Source organism: Dipodomys merriami, unplaced genomic scaffold (assembly GCF_024711535.1).
Source record: "Dipodomys merriami isolate MVZ:Mamm:240054 unplaced genomic scaffold, mDipMer1.0.p SCAF_48, whole genome shotgun sequence".
In the NCBI taxonomy this organism is placed as follows: domain Eukaryota; kingdom Metazoa; phylum Chordata; class Mammalia; order Rodentia; family Heteromyidae; genus Dipodomys; species Dipodomys merriami.
This window is the reverse complement of record NW_027206046.1, coordinates 1,767,141-1,781,503: the sequence shown is the minus strand read 5'-3', so window position 1 is coordinate 1,781,503 and position 14,363 is coordinate 1,767,141. Positions and strand designations below refer to the sequence as shown.

Here is a 14,363-nt window from a genome sequence, read left to right as displayed (position 1 = left end):
AAAAACAAAAAAACACTCTGTCTGTCTGTCTGTCTGTCCTATCGCTGGTCCTGTGGCTTGAACTCAGGGCCTGAGCACTGTCCCTGAGCTTTTGTGCTGGAGGCTAGTGTTCTGCCACTTGAGCCACATCTCCTTTTCCAGCTTTTTGGTGGTTAATTGGAGAATTGTCTCAGGGACTTTGCTGCCCAGGCTGTCTTGAACTATGATCTTCAGATCTTAGCCTCTTCAGTGGCTAGGATTATAGGCATAAGTCATCAGCTTTTCAGTTACTTTAGCTCTGAGTCCTTCTAGCCTGTTGTCTTCTCCTGAATAGTCAGTTAGCCTTACAATTTTACTTAAATTTGTGTCATTGTTCTCTAAGTGTGCTCTGTGGTATTCCTTTAATAGTGGTTGCCACTATGTAAGGGAAATTGCATTGAGTACATCAAAATTTTAAAGTGAGGGACCAGCTGGTGACTTTTTCCATAGGTCTTTTAAGTTCCAAAGTGTTTTGTTATGCACATAAAAGTTAGACTTCTTCAGAGTTTGGATAGCATCAGAGCTAGTCATATTTTCTTTCACCACTGGGAAAAAGAACATCTTAGTTTTTGTCTTTACTATCATATTTAGATTGTTAGGTTTTTGATTTACAGAGTTTCAAATGTTATTATTTTAACATGGGAGAAAATGAAAAATGATTATCTGGTATCTTTTTTTGGGGGGGGGGTCCGGTCGTGGGCCTGAACTCTGGGCCTGGGCGCTGTCCCTCAGCTCTTCAGCTCAAGGCTAGCGCTCTACCACTTGAGCCACAATGCCACTTCCGGCTTTTTTCTTTTTGCTTATGTGGTGCTGAGGAATTGAACCCAGAGCCTCATGCATGCAAGGCAAGCGCTCTACCACTGAGCCACCTTCCCAGCCCTTATCTGGTATCTTTACACAACATAAATTTGACAAAGTTCAAGCCAAAATGTAAATTTTGTTTAGGAATATGTAAGTCCTCCATTTGCCATGTAAAAGAAAACAGAAGAGAGTCTAAAAGGCGCACTTTCTAACACATGAGTTATTAATGGGTTAGCAGAGCACCAGACGGTGCTCTGATACTGGTGCTGTAAGAGAGACCACATTTTCCTCCTGGTTGGGGCGGTTCTGGTTCCATGCCTTCTTTTTTTTTTTTTTTTTTTTTGTTGTCGGTCGTGGGACCTGAACTCTGGGCCTGGGCGCTGTCCCTTAGCTCTTCAGCTCAAGGCTAGCGCTCTACCACTTGAGCCACAGCGCCACTTCCGGCTTTTTTCTTTTTGCTTATGTGGTGCTGAGGAATTGAACCCAGGGACTCGAGCATGCAAGGCAAGCGTTCTACCACTGAGCCACCTTCCCAGCCCTTCCATGCCTTCTTTTAGGATGGACAGGTCCCACTTTCCCACGTGCCTGTCCAGTATGCCAGATAAACCTCGGTTGTCATTCTAATATTTAAACTGGTTGTGTTCTCCCAAACTGTGGGCTGATGGCGATAATAAAGTGGTAGATAGGACATGCTAATGTTGCTCTACCTATGTGTGGCTCAGATATAGTTTTAATAGAGGGTGTCCATTTTCCTGAAAATTGAGCTGAAGAAAAAGAATATTTGAAAGAATGTTGCATTCTAGGCATGCATTGACAATATGCTCAATTCTGTGTGAGTGAAAATATTGAAAAGTAGCTAGTGCATACTGATTGTAGTCACAGCTTTTGTCATCTCTGAGCTCTTGTTCTTCCAACTAGTGACAAGACAAGGTTAGATCATGGCTGGGGGACATCCCAACTTAAATTCTGTAATTATCTGAATGAGCCCTCTTCAGGTGTCTAAGGCCAAATTGTAATTTCTAACTCAGTTTTTTAATTTACAGATAAGTATGCACTTTGTAAAATGCTTTTGGTTTTGTTACAATAAGTGGATTAAAATGTTCTTTATTTCCATGTTGTTTCCATTAAATAAGATGAAAGTTTTCAAAGTATTTGCAAAATGCCAATTTAAAAAATATGTACCCAAGTATGGGATGTGCTGGGGGAGCACTGGACCAGGAGTACTGTCAACAGCAGACTGTTAAAGCTGTTAAAATTTTGCTGGCTTTTAATGTGTACTTTAAAATATATTGGGACAGAACTTAAAAAAAATTGTATTTCATTTTTTAAATGATCTCTTTAATAGGAATCTACAAGAAGGTAGATCAGTCCACAGAACCAGCTATCCAATAGAATTAGTGATTAAACCCAAGTTTATGTGTGCTCACACATTATATAAAGTACAGTTTGGGAGTGTTCATGCAATCTAATTAATTGTACCAGCAGTATTTGAATTCAGTTTAAACTGAAGGCTTGACACAGATGTGAATATAAAATGTTATGTATTCTGGCTGTTAAGTACTCTTTTTCTAGTACCCTACTATGGTAGTAAAAACTCGTAGCCAGTAGGATTCCTTTCCTGTTTTAAGTCACGGGAACTTAGCCTTTCTTTCAAACCATAGAGTCTCAGACCTTGTTACCTTCCCTATCCCACAGAGTAAGAGTACTGTGTTTAGCACCCATTCCCCAATAACCTCCGGTCTCAGCATTTGTCAGATGTCTCTAGGGAAGTGGTGTGTCCCTTGTCATATCTTTGAGAGTCTGTTAGCCTTTATGCTGCCCTCTCTGCCAAAGCCTTTTTTTTTTTTTTTTTTTTTTTTTTTTTTTTGGGTCCAGTCGTGGGGCCTGAACTCTGGGCCTGGGCGCTGTCCCTCAGCTCTTCAGCTCAAGGCTAGCGCTCTACCACTTGAGCCACAGCACCACTTCCGGCTTTTTTCCTTTTGCTTATGTGGTGCTGAGGAATCGAACCCAGGGCCTCAGGCTTGCAAGGCAAGCGCTTCTACCACTGAGCCAACTTCCCAGCCCTGCCAAAGCCTTTTGTCACATGGGTCCAAGGTTATTATAAGAGTATGATAAATGTCTGAAATGAAGCAATACTGTTTCTGTGGGCTTTGGTGAAATCAACTCTGGAGGAGAGACAGGGTCTTTAGATAACTACTTGTTGTTTACATTGTAATGACACCTAAAATAATAGTAGTTTTTAAGATCTGAGATCCTCCCCGCTGGCTCTTACAAACTCTGGGATAGACAATTTTTGCTAGGTAAACAGTGGCTTGGAAGGCAGAAGTTAGAATGAGAAAGGACTCTGACAATTGAAGCTGAAGATGAGAGTTTTCACCTTCTGTGGGTTTGTGTTGGACCACTACTTGGTCTTTATAGCTCTGCAAGTCAGGGAAGAAAATAGTCAGTACCCACTAATTACCAGGGCCCTCCATTTAAGATCCACAAGGAGAGGAAATATGCTTTGCTTATATTTACATCACTCATTCTTCCACAATCCTGTCAGAACCATTACTCATATGAAAGTGTGAGTAACTGCATAGTGAAACCCCATATAGCCATCAGTCCATCCCGTCTGTTGCAACAGTATAAAGGGCTTCCTCCGTCTTCCCTTTCCTATTCTTGGATCTTCTTTTTTTGTGTGCCAGTCCTGGGGCTTGAACTTGACCTGGATCCCATCCCTTTTGTGCTCAAGGCTAGTGCTCTACTACTTAAACCACAGTTTCATTTCCTGCCTTTTTGGTGGTTAACTGGAGATCAGCATCACTGGGACTTTCCTCCTCACACTGGCTTTAAACCTCAATCTCAGTTTCCTGAGTAGCAAAGATTATAGGTGTGAGCCACCAGTGCCCTGTACATTCTTGAATCTCCTTGAGTGCAGAAACTGCAGGGATTGGCCTTTGTTTATCAACCTTTTTGCCTTATTTTCAAACCTCTATTGGGATAATTTTCACTTGATCACACAAAAATACAGGTTAAACCTGAAGTATAGATTACAGACACATTTTTAGTTTGCAGCACAACAATAGATACTCTTCTTAAATTTGAGAAATTCATTTTATTTTTGTACAGGTACCATCCCTCTGCAAGTGAACAAATATATTACAAATCTGTGGTTTTAAAAAAAGTATTGCCATGTCTTCTTATGCTATTGTACAATCATTGTGTTTTCCTTATTTATTTGAATTGTATGCATATTGATTGACTTGGTTGAAAATTTAATTTCTGAAAAATAATTGAGTAAATCTTTCCATATCACCAATAAAAAAGCACAGTGCACAAGCTTAGGCTGACCACCACCCTCTTTGTGACTGCTAAACAGAAGTTTCCAACAGTTGTTCTGTAAAATAGAAGTGTCTTTTACCACTAACTCCTAGGCAAAGTGAAGGCAGCCACAGATTAACCACACCTTCTGCCTTTCTCTTCTCCTGTTGCCTAATTGAATTGTATTACATGACTTTGAAACTCTTGGAACACTAGAGCTGAAGGGGTGTGAGAGCTCCGTATCACTCTCTGCTTCTCCCCTTTTTCATGCATGGGGGGGATAAAGAGCTGTGAAATCTAAGACACACAGTACTCTAGCTATTCTACCTCTTGATTCTGGATACTTTTTGCTTGAAGGCAGTTGCCAAGAGGTGAAACTTGAGTGATGCTGAGTGTTTATAGTTTGCCAGTAGCAGTTATGTTCATGCAGGATAAGGGAAGAAGATAAGACCTGGGATTGAAGATGGTCTTTCTCCTTGCCGATCCCTGTTTCACTGCGGCCTTGAAATACTGAGGTAAGTCTCTTACCTAGATTCTTTCCACATATGTATGAGAAATATTTACTTGGGTCTATAAAGCAGTTTTCTAGTACTTATATTTTAATAAGGCTTATTTTGGGGAAAGTAAATTCACTATTGCTGATCACTCGCTTCCATGCACACATGCAGCATTCATGTAAGCATTATATAGTTTCCTCTAAAGCTAACATTGCCTTATGCCTTGAGTGACGTGTAGGGGTAGGGTGAGGATTTGCTAAATTTGTTTTCTTCCTTTTGCTGATTATTACCTAAACTAATGGAGTACTATGGTTGACCCAATTTGTAACAAGGCTTTCAGAACTCCTCTACTTCCTATAGCAGTACTCCAGCTTTATAGTCATTTAGTTCATCTTCTATAGACTCAAAAAGTGTCAGTAGGTGTTTTTTTGTTTTTTTCACTGCCTGGATTCTTAATGAGAGAAAGGAATGGCCCAGAGTGGCCATTAGCTTCTCTGGTTTGCCCTTTATTTTTAGTTAGTTGTGAGGCTTGAACTCAGGGTCTGGGCACTGTCCCTGAGCTTTTTTTTTGCTCAAGGCTAGCACTCTACCACTCTGAACCACAGCACAACTTCTGGTTTTCTGGAGCTTAGTTGGAGATTAAGACTTTTCTGCCCAGGCTGTATTTGAACCGAGATCCTAAGATCTCAGCTTCCTAAGTAGCTAGGATTATAGGTGTGAGCCACCTAAGCCTGGCTGCCCTTTATTTATTTATTTTTTTTAATTTCTTTTTTTTTTTTTTTTTTTTGTTGGTTGTGGGGCTTGAACTCTGGGCTTGGATGCTATCCCTGCACTCTTCAGCTCAAGGCGAGCGCTCTACTGCTTGAGCCACAGCACCACTTCTGGTTTTCTTGTGGTTAATTGGAGATAAGAGTCTCATGGACTTTTCTGCCAGGGCTGGCTTTGAACCTTGATCCTCAGCGCTCAGCCTCCTGAGTAGCTAGGAATACAGGTGTGAGCCACCGCTGCCTGGCTTTTTAAAAAGTTTCTGCTAAGGGATCCTCTCAGGCTCAAGAGTTGGCTCTGTTTGGAATCATCCAGGCCTCAGTTTATATAACAGGAGGCATAGATGTATGTTGAACACTGGGATCTGGAGCCTAAGAGCCACAGAGTACATACATATATGGCTAGCTCAGAAGATGGTGGTTTTAATGTAGAAGCATTTCATACTTTCGTGTGCTGTTTAAAGTTTTTACATTGCATCCCAGCAACTGGTTATAATGCTTTCTTTGATCATTGATTTCCATCAAAAAGCATAACATACATTAAGCAACATAAACTAGCTGTGTCTATCTTTGTATATATCAGGCTCAAAGCTGATGAAGATTGCCTGAAAGCAGGTGCTTTTCTGAGTCAAGGAGGTCTATTAAATAAACAAGGGAGGCAAAATCTCTTGTTTCTAGGCAGAGGTAATCCTAATCACGCCAGGACCGCCTTCCATCTCAGTGCTCTCACATTGCAACGACTCAGGTGTTGAATGAACTAAGTCCATGTGACAAGGTCAAGAGAGACTTGTAATATTCTGAAACTGTAAATGAAAAATTTGGTAATGCTGGCCTAGAAATCATTGTAGACTGGAGGAAACTGTGTACTTGAAGTTCCTACTCTTACCCCCTGGCCTTTCATTTTTCTTATTGTCACTGAAGGGGCATATTTATTAAAACCCTGTTTTAAAACAGAAGAGATCAACATTACACTATGCCTTAAATTCTGATCTTGGCCAATGTAATTTGATGTATGAGACCCAAATGTACAGGTAGTTTAGGATCAACACTACATAGCTACATACTCGTTGGCTCTAGCCAACTACAGTGAAACAGGTCACAAACCAAAAGCACATACACATTTTGGGTGCTTTTCAAATGATCCTGTCTCCTCCCCCATACCTTTTTTTCTTCTAGAAAGGTTTCCAAAACCTCTAATACATGCTTATAAGCATCATGTTTCCAAATATTAAATATATATATATGTATTAGCTATATTTAGCTGATGTTGATAAGCAGCGGTACCTTATATGCTTAAAAAAAAAGTCATACAATCCAGGGCATTTGGGGGTGGGCAGGAGATGGGTGAGAGGATTTGCCCTTCTGAATGTATGTCCTTGAACCATCAGCCCAGTTCCACTTGGAAGCTCTTCTTTTGTTCCAGGTGCACATAATAACTAACCTGCAGCTGGAGTCAATCTGCACCGTTATTTCAAGTCAGGGATTGTCTTCTTTCGTGAGTCAGAGAAAGTTCAGCAGAGCACACTGCAAGAGAGAAGCTCATCCCTCTTACGACTGCATGTCCCGGGAGGACCCATTGGCAGGGCTCTGTCTTACTGGGAGGAGGTCATAATGACCAGGAATATGGCTGTTCTTAGGTAGGTCGTATGGATTCTGGATATAGCTGGAGTTATGACCGAGGCCTTCTTGGACCACACTGATTGTGGGCTCTAAGGAATATAGTGAAAAATGAGTTCAGAGAACAGATTAGCTTTGGTTGCCTTGTTGAGAGGGAAGAGAGTTTTGTTTTCAACTGGTGGGGAGAAGAGCTAAGGGTTTATGAATCTATGACAAACTGGAGAACTGGGACTGAAGCTTGCTCAAGAGATGGAAAACCAAGGGAAGGGACTGTGCTGTCAGAATCCCAGCCCCAGGTCAACACCAAGAGAATTAGGATGCCTTAGAGGCAGGCTCTTCTCAATGTGCCCAGAAACATAGTTTAAATTGGGAGAAGGTAGAAAAAGGTAACTGAGAAACTTGCAAATACCAGTTTTGACTGTTTTCTTTTTCAAACCGGAATTTCTGTCAGTTGTATGTAACTATTTCCCACACCCACTATTCCTGCTTCAGATTAGTTGCAGTAGTTTTTCCCAGCAGAGCTGGCACACAATTTTGATTTCCTGCATTAGTGGGAGGGCAGTCTTGGACGAGACAGGTTTCACCTGGGGGATCCTTAGGAAAGCAACCGAGGAAAGGTGATGTCAAGGCAGGGTGAGAGTAAAGGGCTGGCTTGCACGTGATGCTGCACTATTGACCTGATTTGCACTGCGTCACTTATTCGAGACACCTACCAACTTCATATATATTTTTATTAGATGTCGACAAGGATGGCCCATCTGTGTACGGAGACCCCCTGTGCATAGGTGACTTCATTTCTACATAGCTGCTTTCTGGAAGCTTGCAGGTGAGGATGGGCGGGTCCTTAATTGTGGCGTAAGGGTTTTCACTGCTATTCAAGGAGCAAGTACTAGAACTGCACGCGGAATCTTTCATGTAATCTGCAAGGCAAGAGAGATTTCTTAGTACAAGCCAGGACAAAAGTCTTCACTTAAATACTAGAGACTTTTGAGTTCATACATGTTTAGGTTCCTGGGGCCTGAAGAGCCTCTGGGAATGGAGGATTTATTTGCCTGTTAAATGTCTTAAGGAATACTTGATTAAGGAGGCAGAGCTCTTTGCCCACAGACTTAAATTCAAGATGTTCATGGTACTTTCATATAGGTTGTTTTGTTGGTTTTTTTGTTTTTGTTTTTGGCCAGTTATGGGGCTTGAACACTGGCCTGGGCACTGTCCCTGAGCTGCTTTTTTGGTCAAGGCTAGCACTCTACCATTTGAGCTGCATTCCCAGCCCCACTGTTAAGGGGTTTTTTTGGGTCAGTCATAGGACTTGAACTCTGGACTTGGGTGCTGTCCCTGCACTCTTCAGCTCAAGGCAAGCACTCTGCCACTTGAGCCATAGCGCCACGTCCAGCTTTTTCTGCTTATGTGGTACTGAGGAATGGAACCCAGGCCTCATGCATGCAAGGCAAGCACTCTACCACTGAGCCACCTTCCCATACCACTGAGCCACCTTCCCAGCCCATAGGTTTTTATTTTTACATATGATAATTTATATTTTATGGGATAAAGACCCAGAGAGATAAAGTGATTGGCTAAAGGCACACAGCAGTAAATATCAGTGCCAAGTCTTGAACCCATGCATTGTGACTCCTTGGCCTGTGTTTTCTGTGCTATTTTAACGAGTTTTCTGATGATTAGGAAGGAAGCTTTGGTTCAGAGGAAGCTAGCAGACGTGTGTTAGAGCAGATGTCAGGAAGTTAGCAACTTTTAGGTGGCAAAATTAGTGCTATCCCTACCTGCTAACAGGAGCTCTGGACAAGTGGGAGCAAATGAAGCATATTAAAGTTGTAAAAAGCCTCTCAGTCGCAAGTTAGCCCTGGGGAAGTTACTGTTACCTAGTCGGGGCGTGGGGAGCATACTGCTCCCTAGTTCTCATTACTGCTCTCGGAAACCTTTCAACAGTGGCCTCCTTGGGTTTTGGAACTTCTGCTTTCTCTCCTGTCTCCTCTCTGAGCATCGTATCCAAGGCTTCAGGGTACAAAGAGATGCAAACTGGTTTCCAAATATGAGACAAAGGTCCCTTAGAGTCAGTGAGGGAAATGGGACTTCTTCAACCACTACACCCTTCCTCTTTAAAGACGGTCAGTGCCTCCTGTACACCATCCCAGGTGAATCAGGGCCTACCTGGAAAAAGCAATAAACTTGCCTGACAGCTCTGACCCTCAGCCAAGAGGCTCTTGGCAGACGGTTCCTAAAACAGACATGGAATTACAAGGGCTTGACAGTCAAGAGTGATTTAAGAGGCTTCCCATCTCTAAATGTGTAAAAGTAACTGGGAAACATTTTTGGACATCTTCCACCAAAACTATCATGGATGAACATTTTGGGTTGATAACTTATCTGTACTTTTTAATCCCAGCTTGGGAGGCTAATGAAAATGTTAAAAAGTGAAAGTAACATAGGGAGGAACTAGATGTGCCAGGGAGCCGTGGGGGTGTCACCCCGTGTGACTGAAGTGATTGAGGTGTGTGCTACCATGAGGAGTCTGAGTTTCTGTCATAACTGGTTGGGAGAGGTTTTAGTTTCTATTAATGTAGGTATCTCTTGGGCTATTTATTTTAGCAAGCAGCATTTCCTCAATCTTATACAAAATGTTTTTACCTGTTTGTATTTCCAGGTGTTCACAATGCTCTATACTATAGTAGAACAGTAATTATTTTCCCCTTTCCCTGCCTTATTGCTTATAAGTAGAGAATTGACTTGCTCAGGTCACAGCAAGTTCTAGAACAGGCTCTCTTCCCACAAATACGAGAGATGTTGGCTTGGGTCAGGTCTTAGGTTATGACCTCTGTAGCATGTGCTGGAGAGGAGGAGAAAGCATTGTTGTGGGACAGTAGTTTCAGTGAGTTCCAAGCAAGGACTGGAAGAGGCTCGAGAAGCCAGCTGCTGGCGAAGGGTCACGTGGGGCCGGGATCACCTGCTTGCCCCAAGCCAAGTCACTGCTTCTCAGTAGGTAATTTGTTTCTTGGTGGCAGAAAGTGGTGGTAATTTTAAATCTAGAGTACTCACGGATCCCAATTTGGATTCTCTGCACTCATCAGCCAAGAAGTAATGGCTCAGGCCTTGTTGTTTGAAAGCCTTATGTTACTTAAAGGCCGTGATTGGTTACTTTTTTCTTTCAAATTTGTAGAATAGTGATAGCTTACTCTTTTATAGTATTTAGTCTTCAATGAGTCACCAGCAACTTGTGTCTGAATTGGGCAGGGCAGGAAGGAATGTTGATAAGAATGTATGTTAGGAAGGAGTGAAGGACTTCTATTGCTGTCTCCTCTGATAAACAATCTAGATGTTTTTCCCTCTGAGGATCTTGTTACCCAAAGCTCTGCTCCTTATCACTGAATGGGTCACTTGCTGGGGGAGGGCCCTCAGTTATACCTTCTTGTGGTTATCCTGGGATTGATTAAGCTATGGTGATGGAGGCTCCTTAACGCTCTAGATCAAAGTCTTAAAAAAAGACCCTCAGTCAGCTGATGGTACTCTGTTTGCATTCACCAAGGCTGCTTTCAAGATTTGAAACATAGGGGCTGGGAAGGTGGCTCAGTGGTACAGAGCTTGTCTTGCATGCATGAGGCCCTGGGTTCGATTCCTCAGTACCACATAAAGAGAAAAAGCCGGAAGTGGTACTGTGGCTCAAGTGGTAGAGACCTAGTCTTGAGCTGAATTGCTGAGGGACAGTGCCCAGGCCCAGAGTTCAGGCCCCACGACATACACACACAGATTTAAAGCATAAATTGTAGTTATCTAGAGAAGGAGATACACCTGAATGGTTAAAAAAAAAAAAAAAAAAGCTAGGTGGGGGATGGAGGTTAGGTTCAAGAGCTAGTGGAGAGACTGAATGGCTTAGAAAAGTTCCAGAGGACAGGGAAGGGCCTGGCCAGTGGGAAAGCTCCACCTTCTAGAAGGCACTCTCTGCTCTGCTGAGTCAGCCACCTGCCAGTCTGCGGGGGAGGGAGGGGGAATAACCAGCTGGCTTAGATACTTCCTCATCCTTACCGCCCATACCCACCCCAGTCTCTGCCCTTCAGGGCATTTTGCAAAGAAAGGGAAGCTTCCACTCTAGCTACCCTAGTTGGAGGGGAGTCTCTTCTTGTTGGCCTGTAATTAGCATGAGATCTGAAGGCTTTGTCCAATGAAGTCCCTGGCATTTTGCTCACATTAATTCCTACTTCCTGGCAAACACCAGGTAGTTCTATGCTATCTAAGACCCAAGGGCCTCCTAAAATGAACCCAAACATCTTAATAAAGAAGCACAAATCCTGAGAGGAAATGACTTCCCCAACCTACCGCGTGAGTGGAAATCTGAAATTATGTACTGATATCCAGTTAAGGTCCCACTTACTTAAATGTAGAGGGAAACCCAGACACATCTTTCTCTTGCATCTAGGATACTAGAGGCCACACTGCCTTTTCCTTTCCAGAGCCATAAATCAGCATCCTTCTCTAGATAGTCAGGCCATGAGGAGAGGGAAGAGGTAGTCTGGGGTCAAAAGGAGAATACTGGCTGTGAAAGAGTTACGGGATCCTAGCTCAGAACCCAAGGTTACTTCAAGGAGAGACATACAGGGAGGAAAGTGGCAGCCACCTATGAAAAGATGCTGGAGGACTGGGAATGTGGCTTAGTGGTAGAGTGCTTGCCTAGCATGCATGAAGCCCTGGGTTCGATTCCTCAGTACCACATACTCAGAGCCTGGTGGCACTATGGCTCAAATGGTAGAGTACTAGCCTTGAGCAAAAAGAAGTTCAGGGACAGAGCCTAGGCCCTGAGTTCAAGGCCCGGGACTGGCCAAACAAACAAAAAAAGGTGCTGGAGAACAATGGTTTCCTCTTGAGCACTTGGAAATGCCTGCTGGACAAGCTGAACATGAAGCAGTTTACTGTGCTAAAGTGGAGAATGGGAGACAGAGGGTGTTTAGTGTGTAAATAAATAGCCTCACTCAGCCTCCCTAGGACAGTGAGTAGAATAGTAAGTACCAGGAAAAAGAGTGGACACTGACTAACATTTAGGTGGTCAGAACTGGAAAGGGCCTTGGAGATGGTGTTATTAATGCCTTCCTTTGAGGTGGGGGTAGGGGTGGGGGCCAAGTAATGAGGTTTGAGCTTGGAGCCTGCTAGGCAGAGATTCTACTGCTGAGCCAAACCTCCAGCCCTTTTTTCACTGGTTGTTTTTGAGATTGGGAAGGGAGGGAAGGGAGGACATCTCATTTCCAGATATGTGCCTGGACCTCAACATTCCTATATTGTTTCTTTCTTTCTGTAGCTGGCATGATTGTTGTGCCTCATTATGCTCAACTTCTTTTTGTTGAGACTGTTACAAACTTTCCTGACTTGGCTGGCCTAGAGCTACTGTATCCGCCCCTGCCACCCCCACCCCAGTCTTAGCTAGGATGACAAATGTGTTACCACGCCCAGCTATTGGTTGAGAAGGGGTATACTGAACTCGCCCGCCACCTTTCCCCCAGGCTGGCCTTCAATCAAGAGACTCCCGATTTTAGCCTCCCCACAAGTAGCTAGGATTACAGGTATGAGTCCTCAGTGCCCAGACAACACTTTCCTTTTTAAAGAGAAAGAAGCCAAAACCCCAAACAGCGCTGTGTCAACGCCACACAGCAGAACTGAAGCCCAGATCTCTTTCACCTATGGACTCTTAACTTTTAGTTGATTTGTCTTTGAAACTTCAGGAAATAGTTTAATGCGTGGTACAAAGCAATTACACAACAGCATCTGTACTGTGTACTTCTAAGTACATTTTTTGTTGTTGGTGGTTGTGGGGCTTGTACTCTGGGCCTGGGCTCTGTCCCTGAGCTCTTCAGCTCAAAGCGAGTACTTCTACCACTTGAGCCACAGTGCCACTTCCAGTTTTCTAGTGGTTTATTGGAGATAAGTCTCACAGACTTTCCTTGCCCGGGCTGGCTTTGAACCACGATCCTCAGATCTCAGCCTCCTGAGTAGTTAGGATTACAGGTGTGAGCCACTGGTGCCGGCTGACATTTTTCTTTTTAAAGTCATTTGTTCTGATGTGTTGGCCCTTAATACTCGGGTACACAGTTCTCTTTTCTCATTTAAGGGATGATTATAGCCAGAATAGTGAAACGAAATCTGGCTGCCTTACCTGCTCACACAGATGCTCAGATGTCCAGGCCTATAAAACAGGAGTGAGATGGTGCTGAGGCAGGGGCACTGCTTTCCTGAGCTTGGTTTTACATTTATGGTTTTGAGTTGAAAAGCAACCATCCTAATCACAATCACAGGATGACAACGTACATAGGAAAGTTGTGTGCTCATTTATTAGGTGTCTGGGCCTGTCTGAGCTTATTCCACATCTGAGTCATGCACATTCTCAGAGCGGGGAAGGCCCTCAGAGATCTTTTGGACAAATCCCTACTTTGTTGTTTTGTGGTTTTGAAACTGGGTCTTGGTAGGTAGCCTAGGCTGGCTTTATATTATAGATTGGCCTCAAACTCAATCCTTCTGTCCCAGCCTCCTAAATTACTGGGATTATAGGCAGGTACCATCACACCTGGCTTCCATTCTTGGAGAAAGGAACTAAGATCCCAGGTCACAGTGATGAAATAATAGACCTGTCTGCTCTGTGTGCAGCCTCACATACAGGAAGGGGGCTTGTCTCAATTTGGATGGTTTAAGTCAAAAGTCTCAGAAAATTGCCAAGGGAATAATTGCCCACAGGCTGGCTGGGGGCATATGTGTGACTGCCTGTCCTCAAACAATTCTCTTGGGCTTAAATATCCTACCAAATGCTGAGAAAGCATTACTCACTACTACAGCTGTCCCTTATTCACCCGTGTGTGTGTGTGTGTGTGTGTGTGTCCAAGGATTGTGTGTGTGTGTGTGTGTGTGTCCAAGGATTGTGTATGTGTCCTCAAACAATTCTCTTGGGCTTAAATATCCTACCAAATGCTGAGAAAGCATTACTCACTACTACAGCTGTCCCTTATTCACCCGTGTGTGTGTCTGTGTGTGTGTGTGTCCCCAAGGATTTGAACTCAGGGCCTGGGCACTGTCCTTGGGCTTTTTTGCTTAAGGATAGCTCTCTACCACTTGAGCCATAGCTCCACTTCTGGCTTTTTTGTGGTTAGTTGGAGATAAGAGTCTCATGGACCTTCCTGTCTGGGTTGGCTTTGAACCATGATCCTCAGATCTCAGCCTCCTGAGTAGCCAGGATTACAGGTATGAGCCAACAGTGCTTGGCTTCACCTTACTTCTGAAAACTGTCTTCCCAAGGGTTATAGCCAACTAGTTCTCCTTGGTTGGGAAGTGGTTAGACCTTGGGCTAAGGTTGATCTGCAAGATCAGAATAGTAACC

At 43.5% G+C, this 14,363-nt stretch overlaps 1 protein-coding gene across 4 annotated transcripts in view; it reads right to left on the bottom strand.

Moving 5' to 3' along the window:
- Positions 1–3,936: 3,936 nt before the first annotated feature.
- The window catches only part of Megf11 (multiple EGF like domains 11), a 281,143-nt gene continuing 270,716 nt past the window's right edge, over positions 3,937–14,363 (bottom strand). For 2 of the 4 annotated variants that reach the window (XM_069995095.1, XM_069995096.1), the window contains 2 exons: positions 7,714–7,920; positions 3,937–7,092 (listed from right to left, as the gene is read on the bottom strand). In XM_069995095.1, coding sequence (XP_069851196.1) covers positions 6,932–7,092; positions 7,714–7,920 — 368 coding nt within the window. In that variant the 3' untranslated portion in view covers positions 3,937–6,931. Of the gene's footprint in view, positions 7,921–14,363 lie in introns of all 4 variants that reach the window. The other 2 variants (XM_069995098.1, XM_069995100.1) reach the window with 1 other exon arrangement.